The sequence below is a fragment of the Apis florea genome, unplaced genomic scaffold (assembly GCF_048593485.1).
Source record: "Apis florea isolate Af1SG1 unplaced genomic scaffold, ASM4859348v1 contig_3158_pilon, whole genome shotgun sequence".
Lineage (NCBI taxonomy): Eukaryota > Metazoa > Arthropoda > Insecta > Hymenoptera > Apidae > Apis > Apis florea.
In genome coordinates this window covers 2745006-2770628 of record NW_028256713.1, presented here as the reverse complement: position 1 = coordinate 2770628, position 25623 = coordinate 2745006, and the positions used below count along the sequence as shown (strand labels likewise).

Sequence of the window (25623 nt, the reverse complement as noted above, 5' to 3'; positions counted from 1 at the left end):
AAAAATAATTAAAAGATTTGATAAAAATAAATGATAATCCAATTTCCTAATTTCCAACTTTCATGTAAAAATTTCTTCTTTAAATATTATTTATATACAAATTATGAAATAAAATAAAATTTATATTTTTCTCCAGAATATATATATCTGAAATAAAAAGATAGCAAATATATATACTTATAAAATCATGTATTTCATAATCTCAAAAAGAAATATAATAAAGTTTAATTTATGAAGATATGATAGAAATCTTAATGAATTTGTTATAGAATATAAAATATTTTGATAAAACTTTAGATTATCATTGATAAATTAGCAAACAAATTTTAATAGTAATAAAAATAAATAAAATATAATGATAATATATTATTTCAATTTTTGAAAATAAAAATCATTATTAAAAATAATTAAAATGGTATTATATTCTAAATAAAAAATTAAAAATCTATTGAGAAATATAAAGTTCAAATTCATTTTAATTTGTTATGTTCAATAATTACAAATCATCACAGTATATATAAAATATCCAAATTATCGAAAATATACTTTTAGTTTGACAAACAGTTGACTTATATTATTTTTCTAACTTAATACATAATTATATTGAACTAATAATTGATCTATGATTTGTTGTAATGATTCCATAATCAAATCTATAAAAAAATTTGATTGAATAAATCTTATTAAGATTAAATAAAGATCTCTGTTAAGATTAAATTAATCAGATATCAGAATAGTCTTTATGTGCATAAATTTTGCAAAAATATAGATAAGAAAACAAATAGTAGAAAAAGAACAAAGATAAAATAAAAATTATGGATATAACGCCATTTCCAGAATGTCGTAAATGAAATACACATAGAAAGAATAAAAAATAATAAGAGAAAGAATAAAGATAGAATGATAAAGATGGATTATTAAGAATGGATTATTAACGCCATCTTTTGAGTGTTAAAAACATTTCTTCTAAAACAGGATAAAGTAGAATAAAAATTAACATCATAAATCCCATCTTTTAAATATTTTTAAAAAGATTTTTGAAAATTTTTCAAGATATGGAATCAATAACTAACTCTTTTATTCTTTACTTTTCTTTTAATATTTGCTTCTTGTATCTATATATTGTTTCATCTGCCATAGAGAAATAAAGTTAATTGTTTTATTATCTCTATCCTTCTTCTATTATTTGTTTTTTTTTTGTTTATACTTGTCATGTGATCATAGATAAAAATATATAGACTAGATCTGCATTGATCTATTCCATTTTTTTAGTTTAGTTTATTTTATTTTACATTTAGTTTGTGATAAAAATATAAGCGAGTATATTTTTTTACATAAATATATGCATATTGATATATATATATATATATCATTTATTATCAAATTATTATCATTATCAAATTGAAATAAAATCATATAATTGTACAATTATATTTTGTTAGTAACTTAATATTCTTTAGACTAACTTTAGACATATTTTCATGAAACGATAATTTTATTGGTGCTTTATTAATTGTAATAAGTGAAATAATATTCATGTAAATGCCCTTTTACGATTTAAAAATAATTAATAGTGTGCCATCTTATAATATTACTAGTATAAAGATTAATAAAAGGACGGAATTTGGTTCTCTGCTAAATGTTTTACATGTTTTATTAAATGATATTGTGATGTGCACAAAGAACACTTGTATAATACTACAAAGATAATTCTTATTTTTAAAGACTTGACAAAAATCAAGTGTAGTGACGGAGTTCTCGAGGATAGTTTTCTGTCAAGTTTTAACGCTACACGATGGATTCCATTCCCAGAACGCATGAAGGTTTAATTGTTTTAAATTAAATTTTTTTGACTATTTAAATTATATTCAATCATTTTTAATAATTAATAATTAAAAATTACATAAATATCTTAAAAAACATTTGCTGATTTTTTATTTAAATTGCTTGTTATTTATTATTACTAATAAAAATCATATAATTAATTTAATGTTTAATTTTTTGTTTAATATTTAATTTTAATTTATTTTTATTATATTTTAATATTTAAGTTATTTTTATATAAAATTTCATTGATTTATATAATTAAATATTAATTATATTTAGACATTGAAGCACAAATAAGAGAAATACAATCAAAGAAAAAAGAGATTCAAAATGCATCTTCAGAAAAAGAACAAGTAGGATTAGGAAAAACTGGCTTTTATGATCAAGATATCTATGATGGAAGTAATAATAAATATGAAGGCTATGTAACATCTATTGCAGCCAATGATGAAATTGAGGTAATTTCATTTTTTATTTCTAATATAATTATAATTTAATTATTATAAGAACCTCATATGAAAGTATAAAATATATTATTTTTCTTTAAGGATGAAGATTATGAACCAACAACTTTTAGTACTAATAAAAGACCAGGATATACTGCACCAGCAGCATTGCTCAATGATGTTGCACAGGTATTTTAACATATAATAATATTACATTAATAATATTAATGATTATATTAATAATTTTTAATTTAATTTAATTTTTATTTTTTTATTATTTAGAGTGAAAAAGATTATGATCCTTTTGCTGATAGACGACGACCCACTATAGCTGACAGGGAAGATGAATATAGACAAAAAAGACGAAGAATGATCATATCGCCTGAACGTGTTGATCCTTTTGCAGAAGGTTAGTACTTTTTCCTTTAAGTTAAACAGTTTGAAAACAAAACAGGTAATTAGATATTAAGTGTGTTTATATATTGTTATTTTTGTTGATATTTTGAAGCAATATAATGGAATAAAAGAATCTTTATTTTTTCTTTACATAATTAACATAATTTTATCAAAATTTGCATTATATATTTTATATATAATTAGCATAATATATTTATTTTTAATATTTTCTAAAGTTATCTAATATATATAACTATTAATTATATTGCAACAAAATACATGCACAATAGAGCTTCTATCACTGATTTAAGATCTTAAATATATTTCAATGTATGAATGAATAAAAAAGTCTACTTGACTTTATTATAATAAAAAAAAATTTAATTTAATATATATTACTACTTAATCTATATTTTTTTTAATAGCAGAATAGTCAAGTTGACTTTTTCTTTATATTATCTTATATTATTATAAACTTAAATACAAAATGAAATATGATAAAGTTTTAATAATTGAATGACTATGCTATTGATTTTTATTTTTTATAATTTTTATCATACTTTTATATTTTTGTTTGAAAAAAAATATACAATATAAAAAAAAAGATAAACAAAATTTTATATAATTATATTATTCAATATTTTGGATAATTAATAAAATTTAAATTTTTTGAATAATTTATAAAAAGATATTTTAATTTATATATAATTTAATTTGTTTATTATACATTTCCTTTTAAAAACAGAAAATGTTTAATAAGTCTATAATCATTCAATTATATAAGATTGTATACTAGTCCAATAGATTTATATATATAAATAATTCAAAAAAAATATTAAATATGAATTATAAAAAAAAGTAATACAAGTAAAAATTTTATTGTATTTATTCATTTATTAATTTATTTTAAAAAAATTATTGAATATTATATTTTTGTTAATGTAGGATTGTTAACTACAATAAATGAAATAGAAAGAATAGCAAAATTTATTTCAAATGAATTCTATTTAAATTATAAATAAAAATTATAAACAATAATAATAAATAATATTTACAAAATAAAAATAAATATTTTATATTGTACATAATGAAATTTATTATATTTTAAATGGATTCTTTTTAAATTAATTAAAACATAAAAACATTACACATTTTTTTATATCATAAAAAATTTAATTTGGATATTTATCTCAGTTATTATTAATTACTAGAATTAATATTTCTTTATGCTTAGATTATGGAAGCGTTAAGAAATAAATAATACTGGCTTGAATGAACAGAGTGAATGTGATTCTTTTAAATAAATACTAATGTTTACATTTTTTTCCAATCTTAGTGACGGTCTGCACATTTGGAATCATCTGCTAACCGAGGATACTATGTCGAAGGTTAAGCGAGATTGAATTGTCACAGAACATTACAGTCACGTCCTATAAATGATACAATGAGACTTTTTTTTTTATATTAAATTATAAATTAATATATTTTCATATGTTTTCTTCTTCATAAATTTTTTATCTACTATTTTGATTACTACTACACGTATAATTCATATGTCACTAAATTCTCATTGTATCACACGTTTCTCGGGAGAACATAAATATTGAAAAATAGTATGAGTGATTGGTGTGCAAATATTATTAATAACAAGAATGAGTTGATTTTTAGATGGCTAAAGTATTTTTCGATGTGGAAGACATGAGCAGGACAGTGCTCCCTATGGCACCAAATTTTCACGTACGTATGCTATATGCCATCTACTGTTGCAGCTCTCTAAAACCCGTTGTGTAAATATCGCGATATTACTTACGATTTGTTATTATGTTTAAAAATGTGTTATTGTCATTTAATTTAATGGTATATGCAACGTGGAAATGAGAGTGAATTCAGTAGTTTACTTAGAATATATCCAAATATTCTAAGGGCATTTTAATAAATATTATAAAATGGCTAGGTATGTTCAGAAGTTTTTGAAAATTTAAGCATTTATTGAAGAAGTATCTAATGGTTACGCTTTGCGTGACTTTTGATTCCTGATTACAGGTGGTAAGACGCCCGACATCGGTTCTAGGACATATACTGAAATAATGCGAGAACAATTATTGAAAGGAGAAGAAACTGAAGTAGGCTCAATCAAATTTAATTTTTATAAAGTTTTTTTATTAATATTTAAATAAATAAAAAATATTTTTGTTTATATTGCTTTAGTTAAGAAAAAAACTAGCAGAGAAAGCTAAAGAAGGAACATTAAAAGCAAATGGCGAACCAAAACCTGCACCTAAAAAAAGAGGTCGTTGGGATCAAACGGATGATGCTCCAACACCAAAAAAACCTACTGGTACAACTGCAACACCAACATCCTGGGATAATGCAGATGTAAATAAATAAATAGTTGTTATCATTAATTCTGAAATGGAAGTAAAAAAAAATTTTTTTAAAAATGTTATTAGGTAACACCAGCTGCAATTAGATGGGATGAAACACCTGGACATGGTAAAGGTGGAGAAACTCCTGGTGCAACACCAGGGTTAAGTACAAGAATGTGGGATGCTACTCCAGGACATGCAACACCTGGTGCAGCTACTCCTGGTAGAGAAACTCCATCTCATGAGAAAGCTGTTTCAAGTCGTAGAAATCGTTGGGATGAAACACCAAAAACTGAACGTGGTAAATTTATACTACAATTTTATTAAACAATTAATAATTAAAATAATATAAATATATAGTTAAAAAAATAATACATAATTAAATAATAAATTTTTATACATAATTAAATAATAAATTTTTTTTTAATGTTAGAAACACCTGGTCATAGTGGTTGGGCAGAGACTCCAAGAACAGATCGAGTTGCGGGAGATTTAATTCAAGAAACACCTACCCCTTCAGCTAGCAAACGTCGAAGTCGATGGGATGAAACACCTTCAAATCAAACCCCTGGATCTATGACGCCACAAACTCCAGCAACTCCTCTTACAACACCACATCAAACTTCAATTTTAACACCTAGTGGTGTAACACCAACAGGACCCAAAGCTATGGGATTGGCAACTCCAACACCAGGACATTTAATGTCAATGACGCCAGAACAACTTCAAGCATATCGCTGGGAACGAGAAATTGATGAGAGGAATAGGCCACTTTCAGATGATGAATTAGATGCTTTATTCCCACCTGGATATAAAGTTTTGCAACCACCTGCAGGTAGATTATAAAATGTTTAAAAGATTTCAAAATTATAATTAAAAATTTTTTTAATTATTAAATTTAATTATTAATTATATTTTTATAATATAGGATATATTCCAATTCGTACACCTGCAAGGAAACTCACTGCTACCCCAACACCTATCGCGGGTACACCACAAGGATTTTTCATTCAAACAGAAGATAAAACAGCAAAGTTTGTAGACAATCAGCCAAAAGGAAATTTGCCTTTTATGAAACCTGAAGACGCACAATATTTTGATAAATTATTAGTTGATGTTGATGAAGAAACACTTAGTCCTGAAGAACAGAAAGAAAGAAAAATCATGAAATTATTATTAAAAATTAAAAATGGTACACCACCAATGAGGAAAGCTGCATTGAGACAAATTACAGATAAAGCAAGAGAATTTGGTGCAGGTCCATTGTTTAATCAGATACTTCCACTTCTTATGTCTCCTACACTGGAAGATCAAGAACGTCATCTTCTTGTAAAAGTTATTGATCGTATTCTTTATAAACTTGATGACTTGGTTAGACCTTATGTACATAAGGTAAATCTATTAAATTTAATAAATTTATATATATATTAATTATATATTTATAATTAAATTTATTTTATTTTGGAATTTATAAATCTAAAAATAAAATTATTTTTAGATTTTGGTCGTTATTGAACCTTTGCTTATTGATGAAGACTACTATGCTCGTGTCGAAGGTAGAGAAATTATCTCTAATTTGGCAAAAGCTGCTGGTTTGGCAACAATGATTTCTACAATGAGACCAGATATTGACAATATTGATGAATATGTCCGTAATACAACAGCCAGAGCATTTGCTGTGGTGGCATCAGCCTTAGGAATTCCTTCTTTACTTCCATTCCTTAAAGCTGTATGTCGTAGTAAAAAATCATGGCAAGCTCGTCATACTGGTATAAAAATTGTACAACAAATTGCTATTCTTATGGGATGTGCTATATTACCACATTTAAAGAGTTTGGTTGAAATTATAGAACATGGTAATTAAATTTTTACAACTTATTAAATTATATTTTAAAAGATAATTAAAAAACATTGATTAATTTATAGGTCTCGTTGACGAACAACAAAAAGTTCGTACTATCACTGCTTTAGCAATTGCTGCCTTAGCTGAAGCAGCCACACCTTACGGTATCGAAAGTTTCGATTCTGTTTTAAAACCACTTTGGAAAGGTATTCGTACTCATAGAGGAAAAGGTCTCGCTGCATTCTTAAAAGCCATTGGTTATTTAATTCCTCTTATGGATGCTGAATATGCTAATTATTATACTCGTGAAGTAATGTTAATTCTTATTCGTGAATTCCAGTCACCAGATGAAGAAATGAAGAAAATTGTTCTTAAAGTAAATTCTTTAAAGTATAATAATACCAATATCAATATTTTAATTATAATCATATATTAAATATATTATTATTATATCAAAATGATATATTATAGGTAGTGAAACAATGTTGCGGAACAGATGGTGTAGAAGCGCAATATATCAAAGATGAAATCCTTCCACATTTCTTTAAACATTTTTGGAATCACCGAATGGCTTTAGATCGTAGAAATTATAGACAAGTATATTATATATATTAATGAACATATTGATAAAAAAAATTATAAAATACACGAATTTTATAAAAATTTGATTTTTTTAGCTTGTGGATACAACTGTAGAAATTGCAAATAAAGTTGGTGCATCAGAAATTATAAATCGTGTAGTAGATGATTTGAAGGATGAAAATGAACAATATAGAAAAATGGTTATGGAAACTATTGAAAAAATAATGGGCAACTTGGGAGCAGCAGATGTTGATTCTCGTTTAGAAGAACAACTTATTGATGGTATTTTATATGCTTTCCAAGAACAAACAACAGAGGTCTGTACTAGTTATAATTTCTATAAATTCAAATTATACAATAATAATGTAATAAATTTATTTATTAACATAGGATGTTGTAATGTTGAATGGTTTTGGTACCATTGTGAATACATTAGGAAAAAGAGTAAAAGCATATCTTCCACAAATATGCGGTACAATATTGTGGAGATTAAATAATAAGTCTGCAAAAGTAAGACAACAAGCTGCCGATTTAATATCACGAATTGCTGTTGTGATGAAGACTTGTCAAGAAGTAAATTTATATTTTGTACATATAAATTTTATTAATATAAGATGATACTTATTTTTGTTGTTTTTATTTATTTATAGGAAAAACTAATGGGTCATTTAGGTGTTGTCCTTTACGAATATTTAGGTGAAGAATATCCAGAAGTATTAGGTAGTATTTTGGGCGCATTAAAAGCTATTGTAAATGTCATAGGAATGACAAAAATGACACCACCTATTAAAGATTTATTACCACGACTCACTCCTATATTAAAGAATAGACATGAAAAAGTGAGTATTTATAATTATATTTATATAAAAATTATTAGTCATATTCTAAAAATATATTTACAATATAAAATTTTTCATATTAGGTACAAGAAAATTGTATTGATCTCGTAGGCAGAATTGCAGATAGAGGACCTGAATATGTATCTGCTAGAGAATGGATGAGAATATGTTTTGAACTTTTGGAGCTTCTAAAAGCTCATAAGAAAGCGATTAGAAGAGCTACAGTAAATACATTTGGTTATATTGCAAAAGCGATAGGGTAATTATAAATTATAAATAATATCGAAGTTTAATAACATTAACATGTTTTAAATTTTTTATTCATTTGTACAGTCCTCATGATGTATTAGCAACTTTATTGAATAATTTGAAAGTACAAGAACGTCAAAATCGTGTATGCACTACAGTAGCTATAGCTATTGTAGCTGAAACTTGTAGTCCGTTTACAGTACTTCCTGCATTGATGAATGAATATAGAGTACCAGAACTAAATGTACAAAATGGTGTATTAAAATCTTTATCTTTTTTGTTCGAATATATCGGTGAAATGGGAAAAGATTATATTTATGCTGTTAGTCCATTGTTGGAAGATGCACTTATGGATAGGTAAAAAAATATTTATATGAGAAATTAATCTTTTTATGAGAAATAATAATATAATAATAAAAATCTAATTCAATTCAATACTATTATTACAGAGATTTAGTACATAGACAAACAGCATGTGCTGCTATTAAACATATGGCATTAGGTGTTTATGGGTTTGGATGTGAAGATGCATTGATACATCTATTAAATCATGTATGGCCGAACGTCTTTGAAACTTCACCTCATTTAGTACAAGCATTTATGGATGCAGTAGATGGATTACGTGTGGCTCTTGGACCAATTAAAATATTACAATATACTTTGCAGGTATATATTACAATTCAATTAAGTATATATTCAATTATGTAAATATTAATATAATAGATATAACATAATAAAATATCATTCATAATTACGTTTTTATTTAGGGGTTATTTCATCCAGCACGGAAAGTACGAGATGTATATTGGAAAATTTATAATTCTCTTTATATAGGTGGACAAGATGCTCTTGTAGCTGGTTATCCTCGAATTATGAATGATCCAAAGAATCAGTATATTAGATATGAATTGGACTATGTTTTATAATGATTTTAAATATATATATAAAAATGTGTATTATACATTTATATAATCTTCGTAAAACATAGTATCATTCGCTTATTGTTTACAAGTCAGCTAAAATAGTTATGTGATGCATAAGATATAGACAGTAAACTTTGATAGTATTTATTTCTTGGACTTCTTTCTATAAAAAAAAATTATATATAAATTCTTTTAAATTAAAAATTGATTCTAATTATAAATTCTTAAGAAAAAATATTTGTCAGTCCTTATAAATAAAATATTTCATATTCTAAGCAATGAATTTGAATTTATTTATTTCAAAATATTTGCTTCAATATTCAGATAATTGTTTCTTATAAGAAGAATAAGATAATTATTCTTATAAGAATAAAAAACTATATTTTTCATGAAAATAATATTATAATGGAAAAAAAAAACACAAACAGAATTTTTTTTACATATTTTATTTTCAAAATTTATTAAATGACTAAATAAAATTAATACTAATTTATTTTTAAATATTTATTTATAATTTTTAAGACAGCTTAATATTTTATAGCGAATATTGTGTATAACAATGTTCACATATCGAACTTACACATGTACATTATATTTTGAAATATCATTGGAGAATATAGTTACGTTATATTTTTTTTTCTTTATGAAACATTTATTGCAATATTTTTTGTATAAAAATTGTATGTGAAATGTCTATACTTCCAAATAGATTTATTTTAAATTGGCATAAAGCATATATGCATAAATATACACATACATACATCATTATATTTATAACATTTCTCAACTATTTTTGAATTCAATGCAATTCCTTTAGTTTCAATCCTGATAAAAGTGCAATTACATATATATTATAATATATACTTTCAAATTGAGAACCAAATAAAATTTAAAAGATAATTTTTTATATCTCATTTATATATTTAAAATATATATAAAGGCCATTTATCTAATAGCACTTTTAATAACGTATACATATATATCCCTAAATTATTAATTAAATTTATAATTAAAATAAAAATAAATATATCGTTTATAAATATTATAAAATAAATAAATTAAACTTTTTTCTACATTAATTTATTAAAAAAAAATTATTGAGAAAAATATAATATATAATACAATTTTATATTTTGTATATACAATTATAATAAAATATATTACATAAAATAATTAATAATTTGCAAATTATTAAAAATAAAAAATTATTCTTGAATGTAATAAAAAGTATATATAGTTTCATTCCAATAAATGTTTTTTATAATATTTTAGAATAAATATTTGATTATTTAAAAGCACACTTTGTGCAAAACTTTTAATGTTTTATTAAAGCATTCCTAGAAAAAAAGAAAACAATAAAAATAAATCTAAAAAGAATAACCAATTTAACAATTTAAACAATAACAAATTAAAACCTAGAATATAGATTATTGTTATATTAATTATTTTGCAATAACATCTTATATAAACTATTTGTTAAACAAAACTTTGGTATAAGAAGTACATAGAATTAGGTAAAAGTATGAATTATACATATATTAGTTGATAAAATAAAAATTGAAATGTTAAGAGCAATTTGATTATAGAATCACATTGATATATACATTTTATAAAAATTATTTTCAGCCTAAGTACTTATTATTAATATTTATGAAGTTGCAAAAGTAATATAATAAACAATTCCTCATTAGTTCTTCAAAATACTTTTCTTTCAAATGTATTATAATGTCTTATATCATTTTAAAATTTGTTATTTTATAATTTTAAAAATAAAGTTTACTTACAAATTTTATGATATATAAAAAGAATATCGTTCGATTTTAATTTCAATATAATATCAGATACACTTTAAAAAACAGATTCGATTGAAAATTTTTTTTATAAAACATTAATAACGTAAAATTGATTAGTCAACTTACAAATATTATGTGTGACTCTATAAAATATGACTTCACAATTTATAAAGATGGAAAAAAAAATATATTTTTACATGATTTTTTTTTAAATTAGTTAAGACAATAATATCATTATTAAGTATTTGTTTCTTTTGTCTTAGATTGACAAAAATGAATAAGTAACAAAATATGTATATACGGTTTATTATTGAAAATAATTTATAGAGATTTAAAATTGATAAATATCACAAGCACGCGTAACTTTAACATTTTTGATGAAAACTAGATATATCACACTTGTATTTTTCACTAACAAATAAGAATATTTCATTTCACACGTATTACATGTATATTAGAAATATACTCTCCATTTTCTCTCGTTGTAGTGTGATAAAATTTACAATAGAATATTATATTTCGTATTTTTTATAACTTTGGTAAATGACTATAGAATGTGAAGGTTTCAGTCACTTCTACAATTAATAAAATTTTTTTAAAAGTGTTTAAAATATATGGAAGTCAGTTTCAGCTCTACTTCTTCACTATTAAATATATATATATTCTTTTTTTAACATATGTAATTTTATATGAAAATCAGCATACATAATATAATATCAAGGGTACAGAAAATAGCACTGTACTATTAATGGAACATTTATCTTTTTTTTCAAATCCTCTTGCATCATATGTTCATTAGAAAAAATGCTATCGATTATTAAAATTTGATCTATAAAAAAATACATTGAAGATTATGTTTGTTTCATCAAATCTATATATGACGTAAATGAACATAATCAGTAAACATATGTTTCTTCTTTGATATTTCTTATTTCATATTTACGTTCAAGAAATTTTTAATAGATGCTCAAGTATTATGAAATTTAAAAGGGAATGCACGTGATTAAGGTGATATGATCGAACAAAAATTTCAATCAAAAAGGTGCAACAATTGCCGCCGCTTCACCTCTACTTGTCGGCAATGATGCACATTCATGCCATTTATTTGAATGGGGATCATAACATTCGACGGTAGAAATTGTAATCTGCGTTCGAAAAAAATTGATTTCCTGAGACTGATCACCTCCTATAACATAAAGTCGACTATCGGCTGCTGCAACTGCAGGATATGATCTACCCATATTCATAGATGCAACAGTGCTCCATTTATTCTAAAATAATAAAAAATTTTAATATATAAAAAATTCAAATAAATATATTTATAATACAAAAAAAATTACCTTTTCAAAAGAATATCGTTCAACGGACGTCAGAACTTCTTGATTTTTATTAGTACCACCAACAACATAAATATATCCATCAAGAATAGTGATACCCATTTGTGAACGCGGAGTGAGCATTGGAGCTAAGTGAGTCCATTCTCTTGTTACTGGATTATAACTCATTACATCTTGACGATGTCTACTATTATGTGTACAACCACCAACAACATATATTAATCCTAAATAATAAATTAATATATAATATTATATTATATTCTATATTTTAATATATTTTATTTAATTATTTATTATTTAATTATTCATTGTTCAGTTTATTTACCTTCATAAGCAACTACTCCCATACTGAATCTAGGTTCTGGAAGTTGTCCATCAAGTGTCCAAGAATTAGTTATTGGATCATATATTTCTATTGATCCACCAATATCTTCACCCACCCAACCACCAAATGCATATAAACTATTATCCAAGGCACAAAGTCCAAATTCACACCTAGGTTCTTCCATACAAGCAATCGAAGTCCATACATTATCACGTGGATCGTAGCATTCGCAATTAGCGATAATACATGATTCAAGTTCTCCGCCAACAACATAAACTTTACCATCTAATAATGCGACTCCTGGTAGTATTCGACCTATACCAATTGGTGCTACTTCACTCCATTCACTAAAGAAATAATTATAATTCTATAATTTGATATTTGATGCATAATTTTTAGTAAGTTAATATTAAATAATATAAAAAATTATACCCTGTAAATATATCATATTTTTCAATTGTTTCATAAGTACTTTCAGCAGCTCTTCCCCAACTATCTGCAGAATGTTCTCGTCTAGATCCACCAATCACTAAAATATTTTTCTTAGCACAAAGTCTAGGTTGTGCATGAAGAGGCACAAGACATCCTTTATTTGATACTAAATCTTTTTGTATAGATCTTAATGCAACGATAAGACTTGCATCTTTACATTCCAAAATAACTCGTTCCAATCTTGCTAGTGAACACAATCGTAAACGTATATGACTTAATATTTCAAATACATAACATCTTCTTGTTGGTATATCATGAATAATCCAATTATATGCTGCTTGGAAGACCTAATAAAATATAATAAAATATAATATAAAAATTAAAAATTTGAAAAATATTTACAATATAATTAAATTATAAAAAGTTAATATTTATAAAATAATTTATAAAAATATAAACCTGGAATTCAGTATCAATATGAATATAATCACTACTAAGAAAATGAACAAGATGTTCTTTCGGCAGATCTAAAAATTCTTCTTCTTGAGACACTTGAGGAAAATTGACTTGTATAAAGCGTAGGGCAGTCTCCGAAAGATCTAATCTATTATGTGCTTCTGCAAATCTATTTAATGTAATTATTTTATAAATAATCCTACATAATAGTCTAGATAAAATTGTTTAATTTTATTTATCTTACCTATAAATCCCAAGAGCATTTGAATAATGCAGTTGCTGTTTCAAATAAGTAATGCAACCAAACACTACTTCATCTAATTCTAACATATCAGCAGCTGCAAATAATTCTTGAACATTATCCTGGGTAATATCAACATTCCCAGTATAAATGAAATCCACCAAGAGAGAAAGAATATTAGCTGATACTGAATGAATTTCTACTAACTCCTGCTGTTCTTCAACCAAACCACCAGTAAACATAGCATTAAAATATGCACTTCCTGCTGCAAGAACTGATCTGTGTGCTCTAATAACACTACCACCAGCAACCAGGCCTACATCACTAAATTGATTTTTTAGTCTTTGGGCATTTAAATTCCTTAAAACTTTTGGAGCATATTGCCCCACAGCATAAACAGTATTAGAAACATCAGAAGTTTGTTTTACTGGTTGTGTTGCGAAACCCATATTATTACAATTATGCCCATTCTTTATTGGCGGCACTGCACCATCAGCCATGAAACCATCAAGTTGTCCTTTATCTGCAGTTCCTAATGAAACAATTAATTCTTTCTAATTTTATATATCTATTATTTTTATTTATTAAACATTTCATAAAATAATATTTCTTATATAATATTCCTTCTTTTATCATAATCATAAAATATTTCTTATATAATATTCCTTCTTTTATCATAATCATAAAATATTTCTTATATAATATTCCTTCTTTTATCATAATCATAAAATATATATGAAATAAAAGTTTTTAACTATATATATATATATATATATATATATATATATATGTAATATATATATAAATACTCTAAATTTATAATTTATTATAAAATAATGAATTTTTTTAGTTTTTAAAATTCATTAAAAATCAAATTAGTTAAAATTCAATGAAAAAGAAAAAGAAATATGACACAAAGATAATTAAATTACTTTACAAAAAATGATTTGGAAAATTCAATTAATTAAGAAATTAAATAGAGAATACGTACGGCATATACGCGAGAGCACCTTATAGACGCTTTGAAATGATTTTGTATTATTTTTCCCTTTTAAACGCATCACTACCACCACATTTTCACGTGATTTATTATTACTTGATACCGCTTTTTATTTGGTTCATCCCTTTCTCGATTCTACCAATTAGTCACTAATTCAGTAATAAGAAATTTGACATATGTCAAATAACCTATTTAGTATATGAAAGTAGCTACAAAAGAATTACTAATAAGTATGTATATTCATGCTACATTTACGAAACAATATATGAACATCAACAAACAATACAAGTTATTAATATTCACTAAACATAAAATTATATACTTTATTTATAATTGAAAAACGATACTGAGATTTTTTTCTTTATTTCTATATCAAAATTAAAACTTTTTATTCACTCATTTTACTCGTTCGATTTTAGTAATTCAATTATGAGTTCATTGCCTTACAGTTATGCCAACAATACAATTGAATAATGTTATTTTATGAAAGTAATCAAAATAAATATACAACACTTTTCATTTTCAATCTTTTTTCATAAATATATTTTTTATAAATATATATATATGCATATATATATTTAATGAATAAATATTTTAATTTTTTAAATTAGATTTAATTGAATATTTGTAGTGGTATGAATGATGTTTTACTTTTAGCCCCATTCATTATGAACAGAAAATATAAATCATCTTGTTCTCATCAAAATTAAGTTTTATATATCGTATACTTTAAAATATCATTCTTTCGAATTAAAAAAAATTGATTTTTGCTTCTATTTTTCATACATATTACATAAAAAAATTGTTTTTTTTTTATTATTGTTTTAAAATGTCAAATATTCCAAAGAAAAGGAAAACTCCATCAAAATTAAAGGTGATTCGTTACTATATTTTATAACACATTTAAAAATATTTTATTAGATTTCTACTTCTTTACAGAGTATGGGTAATCATGACGACTTTTTAAATCGTATATCTAAATCGCTTTATTATGCAAAATTGCCAGTGACTGATTGCCTCAGTTTGCCTGTTACTGGTTAGTATTACTAATTTTATATATATATATATATATATATATATATTCTTTATTGATTAAATTATATTAAATAAAGAGTTATAAATATTTTATAATTTTATATTTTAATTATACTAATGTTTTATAAATATTATTTAAGCTAAAAATAATTTATATTTTTTATAACCTATATGTTATTATTTCTTATTTATTTTGTTTCTTATATATTTAATAAATTTATTTATTATAATAATCCAGAAGAATACTTAATGTTTTAATAATGTTATACAAATAAAATATTTTTTATTAAATATATATGATTATATAATAAAAATTTATTCTTAGAATTGGCAGCAGAATTATTCACTGAAGTAAAGAGTGGTTATACACTTGAAAGATTAGATGTAGAAGAGGCTAGCAGAATTTCTAGAAATGCATGTGTATCACCATGTTCTCTTGTTTTGGCATTGTTATATTTGGAAAGATTAAAAGATTGTAATCCAGAATATCTTCAACAAGTAGCACCTTCTGAGCTCTTCCTTGTTTCTTTGGTATTATCTTTTTATTAATTATTATAATTATTATATATTATTATATAAAATTATTATATAAAATTAATTTTTAAGAAATATTATAAAACATATATGATATTTTCTATTTTGTAGATGGTGGCTAGTAAATTTTTAAATGATGAAGGAGAGGAAGATGAAGTTTTCAATACTGAATGGGCACAATCAGCTGATTTGACTATATTGGAAATAAATCGGTTAGAAAAAGATTTTCTTAAAGCTATTGTAAGTAAATTAATATTACTTTATATTATTTTATATATATTTTATAATCAATTATGATTTTAAAATTTATGGTTTATTCATTAATTTTATTAATTAGGATTGGACTGTTTTTGTTCATAATCAAGATTTTTGGGAAAGATTGCAAAAATTAGAAAGAGATATAGCTTATAAGGAAGCACAAAAAAGAGGCTGGTTTTCATATACAGAATTAAGTTGTCTAATGAATTCAATGCAATTAATTGCAGTAGCACATGCTGTAATAAATGTATCATCCATTTGTTTGGCAACATATACTGCAGGAGTAGTTACACTTTTAGGCTCTGCTTTAGTTGCAAGCTATCTTCCAGGAACAGTACTTAACAATCCAAGACAAGCAACTAATTCTACAGATATTATGAAAGCAGATTTTAATTCAGAGATGGATATAACATCATCACCTATTGAAGTTTTATCAGAAAATGTTTTAACAACAGATTTTATATCTACTTCTCTCTCATTAAATTGCAATCAGTCTCAACAGAATTGTGAACATATTAACATCCACAAGATTACTAATGTAAATTGGAAATGGTTAAGTTCCATAATGATTTGGTTACCACAACATTCAGATGTAGAATCGAAAAAATCATTGCAAACAACAACCGATAAAACCAAACATGTAGACACATCAATGACAACCAAATTTCTATTTGATGTTACTATATCAGATGAATCTTTAATAAAATTCTGGAAACAAATTTTGAGCATAGATTTGAAAATATTTTTGCATGACTGGCGATATTATGTAAATTATATTACAAAATTTACATTTGATCATCAGCATTGAATATTATATATTAAAATATTAAACATTTATCAAAATATATTATTTTTATTAAAAAAGTTTTCAAAAAAGAAAAATATATATTTTTTCTACTAACTTGTAATTCATAAAAACTTCTATACTAACAAAATCATTTTTTCAATAAAGAATATGAAATATCTATGAAAGTATTAATTTTTTTATACTATGATAACCTTAAAATATAAGTTTTATATTCTTAGATAACAATAATAATAATTATTGATAGTAATAATATTAAGATATAAGACATAAAATGATTTATTTTTTACTTTTGCTACTTATACAGCTTTGATAATACATTACAATTATATATATTCATCTTACAGAGATTATATAATATATATTACACAAACATTGTGATTGTCATTAAATTAACATTGCAAATAATTACGAAATTTCAAGTCAAGAATATTTAGAAAATTATCTAGTAGATAATTCTTTTTTTATTATTATAATTTAACATATACAATTTCAATCATTGTTATGAAAATAGGAAAAAATTGGAATAGGTGTCATCCCAATAATACAACCAATTGTAACTCCAATAACTCGTCCCTAAATTAAAAATTTTTTCTAAGTTTTCTTATTCAATGTAAATCATTAATAAATAAAATAAATATATTATACCATATTAGCAGCTGCTTTTGTTCTACGAAGATTTAATTGCATAGGTGTAAGTTTTGGTGCTTTAAAACCAACACTTTGAGCAAAACGTTCTACATAATGTACAGATCCAATTCCTATTATATCAGATATTGTATTTCCTAAAGCAGCAGCCGTCATAGTTGAAATTGGAAATTTTTTATTCAATATTATTTCAATTTGATCTCCCTGAAATGATGATAATATTAATTTTAATATAAATGGTATATATTCATTATACGTACAGCAACTATCATGATGAAATTGTCAAGAAAACCGAAACCAATGAATGGAATTGCATTTGAAATCGCAACTGTAAAAATATATGTTTTTACATATTTATATACATGTATGTAATTAATATTACATATTTTATATTTTATAATATTAATTAAATATCCTTTATAGAAAAGTCAGATATATTATAATTTTCTATTACATAAATTATTTTACTATGCATATATTTTTAAAAAATATTTTATTAAATATTAAAGTATTTAAAAATTCATACCTAAAATTAGAACTTTTGTAGATGGTTCTGGAACAGTTTCAACTGCAATAGGAAAGAAAAAAATTTGAAGATGTGTGCTTTTATAACATAGAATAATAATAATTAATTAATAAGTATGTGTAAAAATTGAATTTTTTTTTTAATATCTATAACACATAAAATTCATGCATTTATTTCTTTACATATATATACTATTTATAAAATATGATTTTATATAAATTTTAAATAATAATTTTATAAATTATTTATTCAAATATTAAATAACAATACAATATAAACAAAATACTTAATTATATTAATTATTTAGTGAAAAATGAAAATTTATAGGAAAATTAATTAATTAAATACACAAAATTTTGAAAAACAAAATTTTATTCAAACAAAAATACATTTTTTTTTTATTTATTAATTTTATCTAAAAAGTAGTTACATCAAATTTGTTAAATATAATATATAAATATATTAAGTATATCAATATTAGTAATAAGTATTAGATATATTAATGCTTAATATTTTATAAAACATATTCTACATTGAGAAAAGAGTATTTATAGAGCCATGCAAACATAAAATATATAAAAATTGAGGATAAGAAGGTAATAAAAAACAAAATGTTATGTAAAGTTCTTATAATTTTGTTTATATAATGAAAATTTCTAAAGTTATTTACCTAAATGTTCAATTTATTTTTATTTGGGTATCTTGCTGCATTCATTATGTTCATTGTTGAATTAATAGATGAAACTCATTATAAAGTTCTTGTAAAAAATATGCATTTTTCAAAGTGTTCAATATCTTCAAAAAATCATAAATGTATTTAAATTATTTTATGAAATTATAAGAATTATTATTTAATAAAATAACATATATATATATTTATTTATTAAAAAGATATGAAATATAAAATGAAATATAAAAAACATTCTTGCAAAAAAATGTTTTTTTTAAATTTACAAATATTTATCATTATATATTATGTTCTTATATTGAATAAATTTATACTTTCTTTAGTTGAAAAAATATATAATATAAAAACATAATTTGAATAATTTTAATTGCTTTTATAAGCATATAATATTATTGTGTATATTGTGTTAAAAATAGAATGTATATGTAATGTAATATATTACCTAAGTGTGGTTCTGTAGTTGTCTTTTTAAAACATCCAGAAAGTTCAGTCAGAATAGAGGAAGTAAGTAAAATAATTAAAACACATAATTGTATGAAATATATAATTCAATTTAATAAAATGGACTTACAGATTGATATCCATGTGGAGTGCGCGATGGAAGAAAATTTTTTATACTGTTAAAGAATAATGAAAATTATACTGAATCACAATATGATAATAATAAATATTTTCACTTTTAAAATTCAAACTAATAAGAATAATACAAAATTTATATATTTTAACAATATTAAAATTTACCTTTTTAAGTTGCAAGTTAATTTAGTAATATAAAAAAATTATATTTTGCTTTATTATTATAAATTGTTATTTACTAATCATTAGAAAAATTAGAAAAATTAAAATGTTTTTAAATTCCTACCATACTTACGTATAAGCCAATCTTCAGGTATAGGACAATATGTGCCTGTAGGATCCACATTTCCTAATGATGGTATTTTACTAGGCCTTCCAAGTTTATTGCACCATCGAAAAGCAGCTAATTGACCTTAAATGAATAAAAAAATTATATATAGATAAAAGTTGTGTGTATATAATAAATTTTTACAATTGATATTTATGATAATTTTTATGAAAAATAATTACGTTGATATCCAGCTCTATCTTCTTCTGATTTACATTCTTCAAGAGCTTTTAAAAAAAGCTTTCGTTCTTCTAAACTAAATTTAGAAACTATTTCTTTCGCTTTGTCCTTCGTTAAAGAATCAGAAAAACTTAATTTGTTTTCTGCACTATAGCATGTCCTTGGTATAACCCATGTATTAACGACAAACGAGAATACAGAATGTTTTTCTAACAGAAAATTATTCATGCAATATAATTTTTGACGACAATAATAAAATCGCGACATATTTCTGCTAAAATACATAATTTCTCGCGGAATAAATAATATTTGATTAGTTAAAGCGGCAATCATTAAACACATTCTTACAAAAATTTCTTTTCGTTAATAATACTTTAAATAAAATTTATATGATTATGAAAACATATATAATATTAATGTAACATATATATTTAAAATGAATAATTTGAATTGTTCAATAATAATAAAATTTTATAATACTGTTAAATACTTAAACATACGCAGTACATATCTTGATTTCGATAAACTAACACTAGCAATGACTCAATTCTATACTAATGTCAAATCATGGATTACATATGTAATGTATAACATTAATGTCTAAAGATTAAAGAATGAAAATTATATTACTAAATAATGATAGACTTAATTAATTATAATAATTTATTTTTCGAATATTTAACTTTTATTAAACTTTTTAATTTACAAATTAATAAATAATAACATACATAATAATAATAAAAAATAAATATACATAACATAAATATAAATTATTTTATATGAAAAAAATTTGCAATAATTTTATTATAGATTACATACTTAAGTAATATATTAAATAATATATATATAATAATATTAAATAATGTATTAAAATGTCACATTATTATTAAATAATTATATTAAATGTTTCGAAAAATTATAATTATAAAATTATAATTTATAACTATATATATATTATAATTTTAGTTTGAAAAAAACTTATATAAATTTGAAAAAGAAAAATGTTTAAAAAATTGTTAAATGTTTAATTTGAGAAAAAGTTATAAAATTATATAATATATTATAAAATTGAAAAAGAAAAATATTTAAAAGATATTTTTTTTATTTATAAATTACAATATTTTTAATAATTTGTTAATTATTATTTCTTAATTTAATATAATTATGCATCATCTTTCTAATCGTACTGTTTTTATACATGGTCTTCCATATCTACGTTTAGCTTCATCAATAAAAGCATTTTCCATTTGTCTCACAATTTCATTAAAAAACAAATTTGACAAATGTGAATAAATAATCGATTTAAATTCAAATGATAAAGAAAAATCAATAACGCAGGTTTGAGCATTATTTTTTAATCCTGGACTGAAAAGCCATAATGTATTTAAGTGATTAAATAATCTACCATCTGAACATTCGGCTTTTACTAAATGTGGACGCATTGTCGTTACTATTGATGTATAACTTTCATTTATAGGTGGGAAACCTATTACCAAATTGGCTTTGAGCATATCATCACTTTTAAATATAACATCGGATTTTTTACAAAATGGGACAAACTCTTTATAATTTTGAACATCAGCTACAACACTATATATTTGATCCATTGAAAATCTGCGTTATAAACAATTTTTTTTAATATTTTTTACTCATTCATAAAAAATTATTCAATTTCAGACTCACCCTATTAATTTACGACCTTCATATTCTTTTGTTTTCATAATATCAGCCATATACATTCGTTCTATATATTGTTTATTAAAATTGCACTTATTTTGAAATATTGCGCTTTCAAATAATAAAATACGTCTGAAAATAGTATTACTTTTTTGATTTAAAATTCAATTACAAAGATTATTGAAATTCTTCGAATAAATAAATAATTCCATGGCGTTAATTGAAATATTCATAGTATATTCATTAATTCATAAATTATATATATAAATTGTATGCTTCTTTTGTATAATTATATTTATATCATTAATTATATTATTAATGAAATTTTAAAATTATGATAAAAAATCTGATCAAATATATGATTTTTTTCAGTTTTTATAAAAATAAATTTACATAAAAATATTTAAAAGCGCCTTTAAATAAAAAATATATATTTGTTATTAGGTTATGTATTATGATAATTTTTATAATCAACTACAATATTGATTTTTTATTTTTAGAATATATTTAATATATATTGTGCAACAATAATAAGTTTATTTAAAATAATTTTAGAAAAATAATTTAATTTTTAAATATGATAAAGTAATAATGAAGGAATATGAAACATAACCTATACATATAAATAATATAAATTTATATTATTTATGTATACATATAGGAAATTTAAATAATTATAATCGAAAGAATATATTACCTATACATGATGACACAATTTAATAATTCCGTTTTATATAATATTAATAAAATTTATATATATATATATATATATCATCTCTTTATATATCTATACGTAAACGTTGAGCATTATCAATTATTACAAATACATTTCGTTGTTTTAATTTTAAAACAATGCCTAAATTTAAAATATATTTAAATGCCTAAATTTTAATTAAGGTACTTATATTAAAAAATATGAACAAACTTTTTAAAATATTTATAACGTAGAAGCATACATAGCAGAACAATTATAGATTTATTTAAAAATAATAAAATATGTTTATAATTAAAAATTAAAATAGTATATAAAATGTATAATATTTTACATAATAAGATAAATTTATATTTCAATTAATGTATCAATTATTGAAAAAATATTAATTGTATAATGTAAATATTATTTAATAAATAGAAAAACTTATTTATTAAATAAATTACAAATAATTATTTTAAATAACTCATTCATACGTTATTAATATTAATATAGAATTTGACAGTGGTTCAAAAAGCAAATTCTACGTAAGCAAAGATTACAATTAGATTGGTACATCCTCACGTGTATAACTTACATAACATAGGTACTGCAAATGTCTTCATCTTGATTCATTTTTAAAAAATGGCTGGCATCGCACCACAAGCTTGCAGAAATGTATTTCGGCAAGTAAGTATTATAAAAAATCGAAACTTTGATAATTAAAAAATTATTTTTTTTTAGAATTATTTGTTAATTTCACATTTTAAAATATTGTATAAATCTATAATGATATCTAATTTTAATCTATTCTATTACTAATATCAATTCAATTGTTTTTCGTTTATATATTTTGACATTTTAACAATTAATTAAAACAATGATTAATTGAACAATGCCCCTTAATATTTTTATTTTGAACGTTACTTTTTTTTCTTTACTATTATATATAATTGTATAAGTTATAAATATATAAAAATAGTTTTGTATTTTATTGACAAATAATTTATTCAATTGAATTAATTAAATATATCATTATAATGTATTTGTATAATATATATCAATTTAATTAAATATATTACTATATCTTTAAGAAAATTGTTGTATTTTAATATAGTTTATAATAAACAATAAAACATTAAATATTTAATCTACATATATATCTAATTAAATTTTAAATTCTTTGTACATAATTTATATTAGTCAATTTATTTGAGTTCATTTTTATATTAGTTATTTATTGATTTAGGTTAGAGGATTTCATATATCTGCAAATCAAAATGCGTCTGAAGTTAAATTAAAAAGCTTTGCTGTATATCGTTGGAACCCAGACAAACCTGATGAAAAACCATATATGCAAGAATATAAAGTTGATCTAAATACGTAAGTTTATTTTAAAAGTTATTTTTAAAATTTTTTTAATAATTTTTCAATAAGTTTTTATTATTTTAAATTTATTTAATTTAAAAATTTTATTATAGTTGTGGTCCTATGGTTTTGGATGCATTGATTAAAATTAAGAATGAAATTGATCCAACTTTAACTTTTCGTCGTTCTTGTCGTGAAGGCATTTGTGGTTCCTGTGCTATGAATATTGGTGGTACAAACACATTAGCATGTATAAGGTATATTTCAATTAATTTCATGAAGTCAGAGAGTTGTTATGTTAAAATATAAATCATTATTATTTTAGCAAAATTGATACTAATTTAAATTCAACTAGTAAAATTTATCCATTACCACATATGTATATAGTAAAAGATTTAGTGCCCGACTTAAATAACTTTTATAATCAATATAAAAGTATACAACCATGGTTGCAACGTGGTGATGCAAAGGAGACTGGTGCAAAGCAATATTTACAAAGTGTTGAAGATCGTAAAAAATTGGTAACTAAATATTATAATTATTAAAATTAATAAAATTTATATTTCTTATTTTCCTGCTATAATAAAATTGTATCAACAATGTAGTAATAATATAATAATGTATCTCTTTATAATATAGGATGGTCTCTATGAATGTATTTTATGTGCTTGCTGCAGTACTTCTTGTCCATCATATTGGTGGAATGGTGATAAATATTTAGGACCTGCTGTACTTATGCAGGCTTACAGATGGATTATTGATTCGCGTGATAGCAAAGCAAAGGAACGTCTTGCAAAATTACGAGATCCATATTCAGTATATCGTTGTCATACAATTATGAATTGTACTCGTACTTGTCCAAAAGTAAGTATAGTATTTAAATAATTTGAAAAATCTAATTTTTTTCTCAATTAAAAATTAATATTTTTCTTTTAAATAGGGCTTGAATCCTGGAAAGGCAATTGCAGAAATAAAAAAATTGTTATCTAATATCAGTCAAAAACAAAAACCTGATCTTGAAACTGCTGTATAAATAAAAGAAAAAAATCAAGGTAGTCATACGTATTTTTTGTTCATTATGATTACATACAAACTTATAATTAATTAAATAGAAACAAATAAATAGTTATCTAAATTATTTAATAAAATAATGGAATCAAATCTTCTATAAATATCGAATGTTTTACTATAAATAAAGTTCAAATTCCTTTTAATATATTTCAATTAATAACTTTATATACATTCATATGATGT

At 22.6% G+C, this 25623-nt stretch overlaps 6 protein-coding genes across 16 annotated transcripts; 3 read left to right on the top strand and 3 right to left on the bottom strand.

The window, feature by feature from the left end:
* The first annotated feature begins 1547 nt into the window (after positions 1-1547).
* On the top strand, positions 1548-9750 carry Sf3b1 (splicing factor 3B subunit 1). Of its 2 annotated transcripts, XM_003698823.4 has the most exons (19): positions 1548-1823; positions 2107-2285; positions 2376-2462; positions 2556-2682; positions 4713-4792; positions 4878-5045; positions 5120-5336; positions 5469-5870; positions 5964-6427; positions 6534-6891; positions 6962-7254; positions 7350-7475; positions 7556-7777; positions 7851-8033; positions 8111-8299; positions 8383-8558; positions 8633-8905; positions 8998-9214; positions 9316-9750. In XM_003698823.4, the coding sequence occupies exons 1-19, from the start codon at positions 1796-1798 to the stop codon at positions 9472-9474; spliced, it is 3948 nt and encodes a 1315-aa protein (XP_003698871.1). In that variant the 5' UTR covers positions 1548-1795; the 3' UTR covers positions 9475-9750. The 2 variants fall into 2 exon arrangements, with proteins under 2 accessions (XP_003698871.1, XP_012348992.1); XM_012493538.3 differs by lacking the exons at positions 1548-1823; positions 2107-2285; positions 2376-2462; positions 2556-2682 and adding an exon at positions 4267-4406.
* A 1804-nt stretch (positions 9751-11554) lies between these two features.
* On the bottom strand, positions 11555-15188 carry LOC100869569 (actin-binding protein IPP). The gene is made up of 7 exons (XM_003698824.4): positions 15047-15188; positions 14059-14587; positions 13818-13983; positions 13359-13705; positions 12927-13273; positions 12605-12825; positions 11555-12535 (listed from the first exon to the last, which is right to left on the bottom strand). The coding sequence occupies exons 1-7, from the start codon at positions 15114-15116 to the stop codon at positions 12299-12301; spliced, it is 1917 nt and encodes a 638-aa protein (XP_003698872.1). The 5' UTR covers positions 15117-15188; the 3' UTR covers positions 11555-12298.
* Positions 15181-17849, top strand: LOC100865522 (protein CNPPD1). Of its 2 annotated transcripts, none has more exons than XM_012493543.3 (5): positions 15181-15929; positions 15995-16091; positions 16416-16621; positions 16736-16864; positions 16962-17849. In XM_012493543.3, exons 1-5 carry the CDS (start codon positions 15885-15887, stop codon positions 17688-17690), a joined length of 1206 nt encoding a protein of 401 aa, XP_012348997.2. In that variant the 5' UTR covers positions 15181-15884; the 3' UTR covers positions 17691-17849. The 2 variants fall into 2 exon arrangements, with proteins under 2 accessions (XP_012348997.2, XP_086765443.1); XM_086909317.1 differs by having other exon boundaries at positions 15695-15929; positions 15977-16091.
* Positions 17850-17950: 101 nt separating this feature from the next.
* Positions 17951-21183, bottom strand: LOC100869930 (transmembrane protein 65). 6 transcript variants are annotated; one of them, XM_086909320.1, is made up of 8 exons: positions 21124-21179; positions 20636-20842; positions 20421-20537; positions 19992-20003; positions 18862-18903; positions 18596-18663; positions 18336-18539; positions 17951-18263 (listed from the first exon to the last, which is right to left on the bottom strand). In XM_086909320.1, the coding sequence occupies exons 1-8, from the start codon at positions 21140-21142 to the stop codon at positions 18180-18182; spliced, it is 753 nt and encodes a 250-aa protein (XP_086765446.1). In that variant the 5' UTR covers positions 21143-21179; the 3' UTR covers positions 17951-18179. The 6 variants fall into 6 exon arrangements, with proteins under 6 accessions (XP_086765446.1, XP_031775972.1, XP_086765447.1 ...); XM_031920112.2 differs by adding an exon at positions 20121-20166 and having other exon boundaries at positions 19992-20013; positions 20417-20537; positions 20636-21164; XM_086909321.1 differs by lacking the exon at positions 19992-20003 and having other exon boundaries at positions 21124-21183.
* Positions 21184-21295: 112 nt separating this feature from the next.
* LOC100865640 (coenzyme Q-binding protein COQ10 homolog B, mitochondrial) lies at positions 21296-23665 on the bottom strand. 4 transcript variants are annotated; one of them, XM_086909324.1, is made up of 4 exons: positions 23499-23599; positions 23008-23097; positions 22317-22442; positions 21296-22247 (listed from the first exon to the last, which is right to left on the bottom strand). In XM_086909324.1, exons 2-4 carry the CDS (start codon positions 23013-23015, stop codon positions 21803-21805), a joined length of 579 nt encoding a protein of 192 aa, XP_086765450.1. In that variant the 5' UTR covers positions 23016-23097; positions 23499-23599; the 3' UTR covers positions 21296-21802. The 4 variants fall into 4 exon arrangements, with proteins under 4 accessions (XP_086765450.1, XP_086765449.1, XP_086765451.1 ...); XM_086909323.1 differs by lacking the exons at positions 23008-23097; positions 23499-23599 and adding an exon at positions 23600-23665; XM_086909325.1 differs by lacking the exon at positions 23008-23097 and having other exon boundaries at positions 23499-23625.
* Positions 23553-25541, top strand: SdhB (Succinate dehydrogenase, subunit B (iron-sulfur)). Its single transcript, XM_012493545.3, has 6 exons — positions 23553-23691; positions 24251-24384; positions 24483-24626; positions 24695-24890; positions 25009-25233; positions 25310-25541. Exons 1-6 carry the CDS (start codon positions 23647-23649, stop codon positions 25400-25402), a joined length of 837 nt encoding a protein of 278 aa, XP_012348999.2. The 5' UTR covers positions 23553-23646; the 3' UTR covers positions 25403-25541.
* The last annotated feature ends 82 nt before the right edge of the window (positions 25542-25623 follow it).

Coding starts and splice junctions, on each gene's coding strand:
- SdhB (XM_012493545.3), top strand. CDS start 23,647: ATGGCTGGCATCGCACCACAAGCTTGCAGAAATGTATTTCGGCAA. Junction 24,627..24,694: donor AACACATTAGCATGTATAAG/GTATATTTCAAT, acceptor TTATTATTTTAG/CAAAATTGATACTAATTTAA. Junction 24,891..25,008: donor TTGAAGATCGTAAAAAATTG/GTAACTAAATAT, acceptor TTTATAATATAG/GATGGTCTCTATGAATGTAT.
- LOC100865522 (XM_086909317.1), top strand. CDS start 15,885: ATGTCAAATATTCCAAAGAAAAGGAAAACTCCATCAAAATTAAAG. Junction 16,622..16,735: donor AGCTCTTCCTTGTTTCTTTG/GTATTATCTTTT, acceptor TCTATTTTGTAG/ATGGTGGCTAGTAAATTTTT. Junction 16,865..16,961: donor AAGATTTTCTTAAAGCTATT/GTAAGTAAATTA, acceptor TTTATTAATTAG/GATTGGACTGTTTTTGTTCA.
- LOC100869569 (XM_003698824.4), bottom strand. CDS start 15,116: ATGCGTTTAAAAGGGAAAAATAATACAAAATCATTTCAAAGCGTCTAT. Junction 14,588..15,046: donor GGTGCTCTCGCGTATATGCC/GTACGTATTCTC, acceptor TTGTTTCATTAG/GAACTGCAGATAAAGGACAA. Junction 12,826..12,926: donor GGGAGTAGTTGCTTATGAAG/GTAAATAAACTG, acceptor TTTATTATTTAG/GATTAATATATGTTGTTGGT.
- LOC100865640 (XM_086909323.1), bottom strand. CDS start 23,637: ATGAATCAAGATGAAGACATTTGCAGTACCTATGTTAT. Junction 22,443..23,599: donor ATTTGCAGTACCTATGTTAT/GTAAGTTATACA, acceptor TACTATTTTCAG/ACGTATTTTATTATTTGAAA. Junction 22,248..22,316: donor GAAGGTCGTAAATTAATAGG/GTGAGTCTGAAA, acceptor TTTATAACGCAG/ATTTTCAATGGATCAAATAT.
- LOC100869930 (XM_031920112.2), bottom strand. CDS start 20,975: ATGTGTTTAATGATTGCCGCTTTAACTAATCAAATATTATTTATTCCG. Junction 20,538..20,635: donor AGATAGAGCTGGATATCAAC/GTAATTATTTTT, acceptor TATTCATTTAAG/GTCAATTAGCTGCTTTTCGA. Junction 18,540..18,595: donor ATTTCATCATGATAGTTGCT/GTACGTATAATG, acceptor TCATCATTTCAG/GGAGATCAAATTGAAATAAT.
- Sf3b1 (XM_003698823.4), top strand. CDS start 1,796: ATGGATTCCATTCCCAGAACGCATGAAG. Junction 5,871..5,963: donor AGTTTTGCAACCACCTGCAG/GTAGATTATAAA, acceptor TTTATAATATAG/GATATATTCCAATTCGTACA. Junction 7,476..7,555: donor ATCGTAGAAATTATAGACAA/GTATATTATATA, acceptor TGATTTTTTTAG/CTTGTGGATACAACTGTAGA.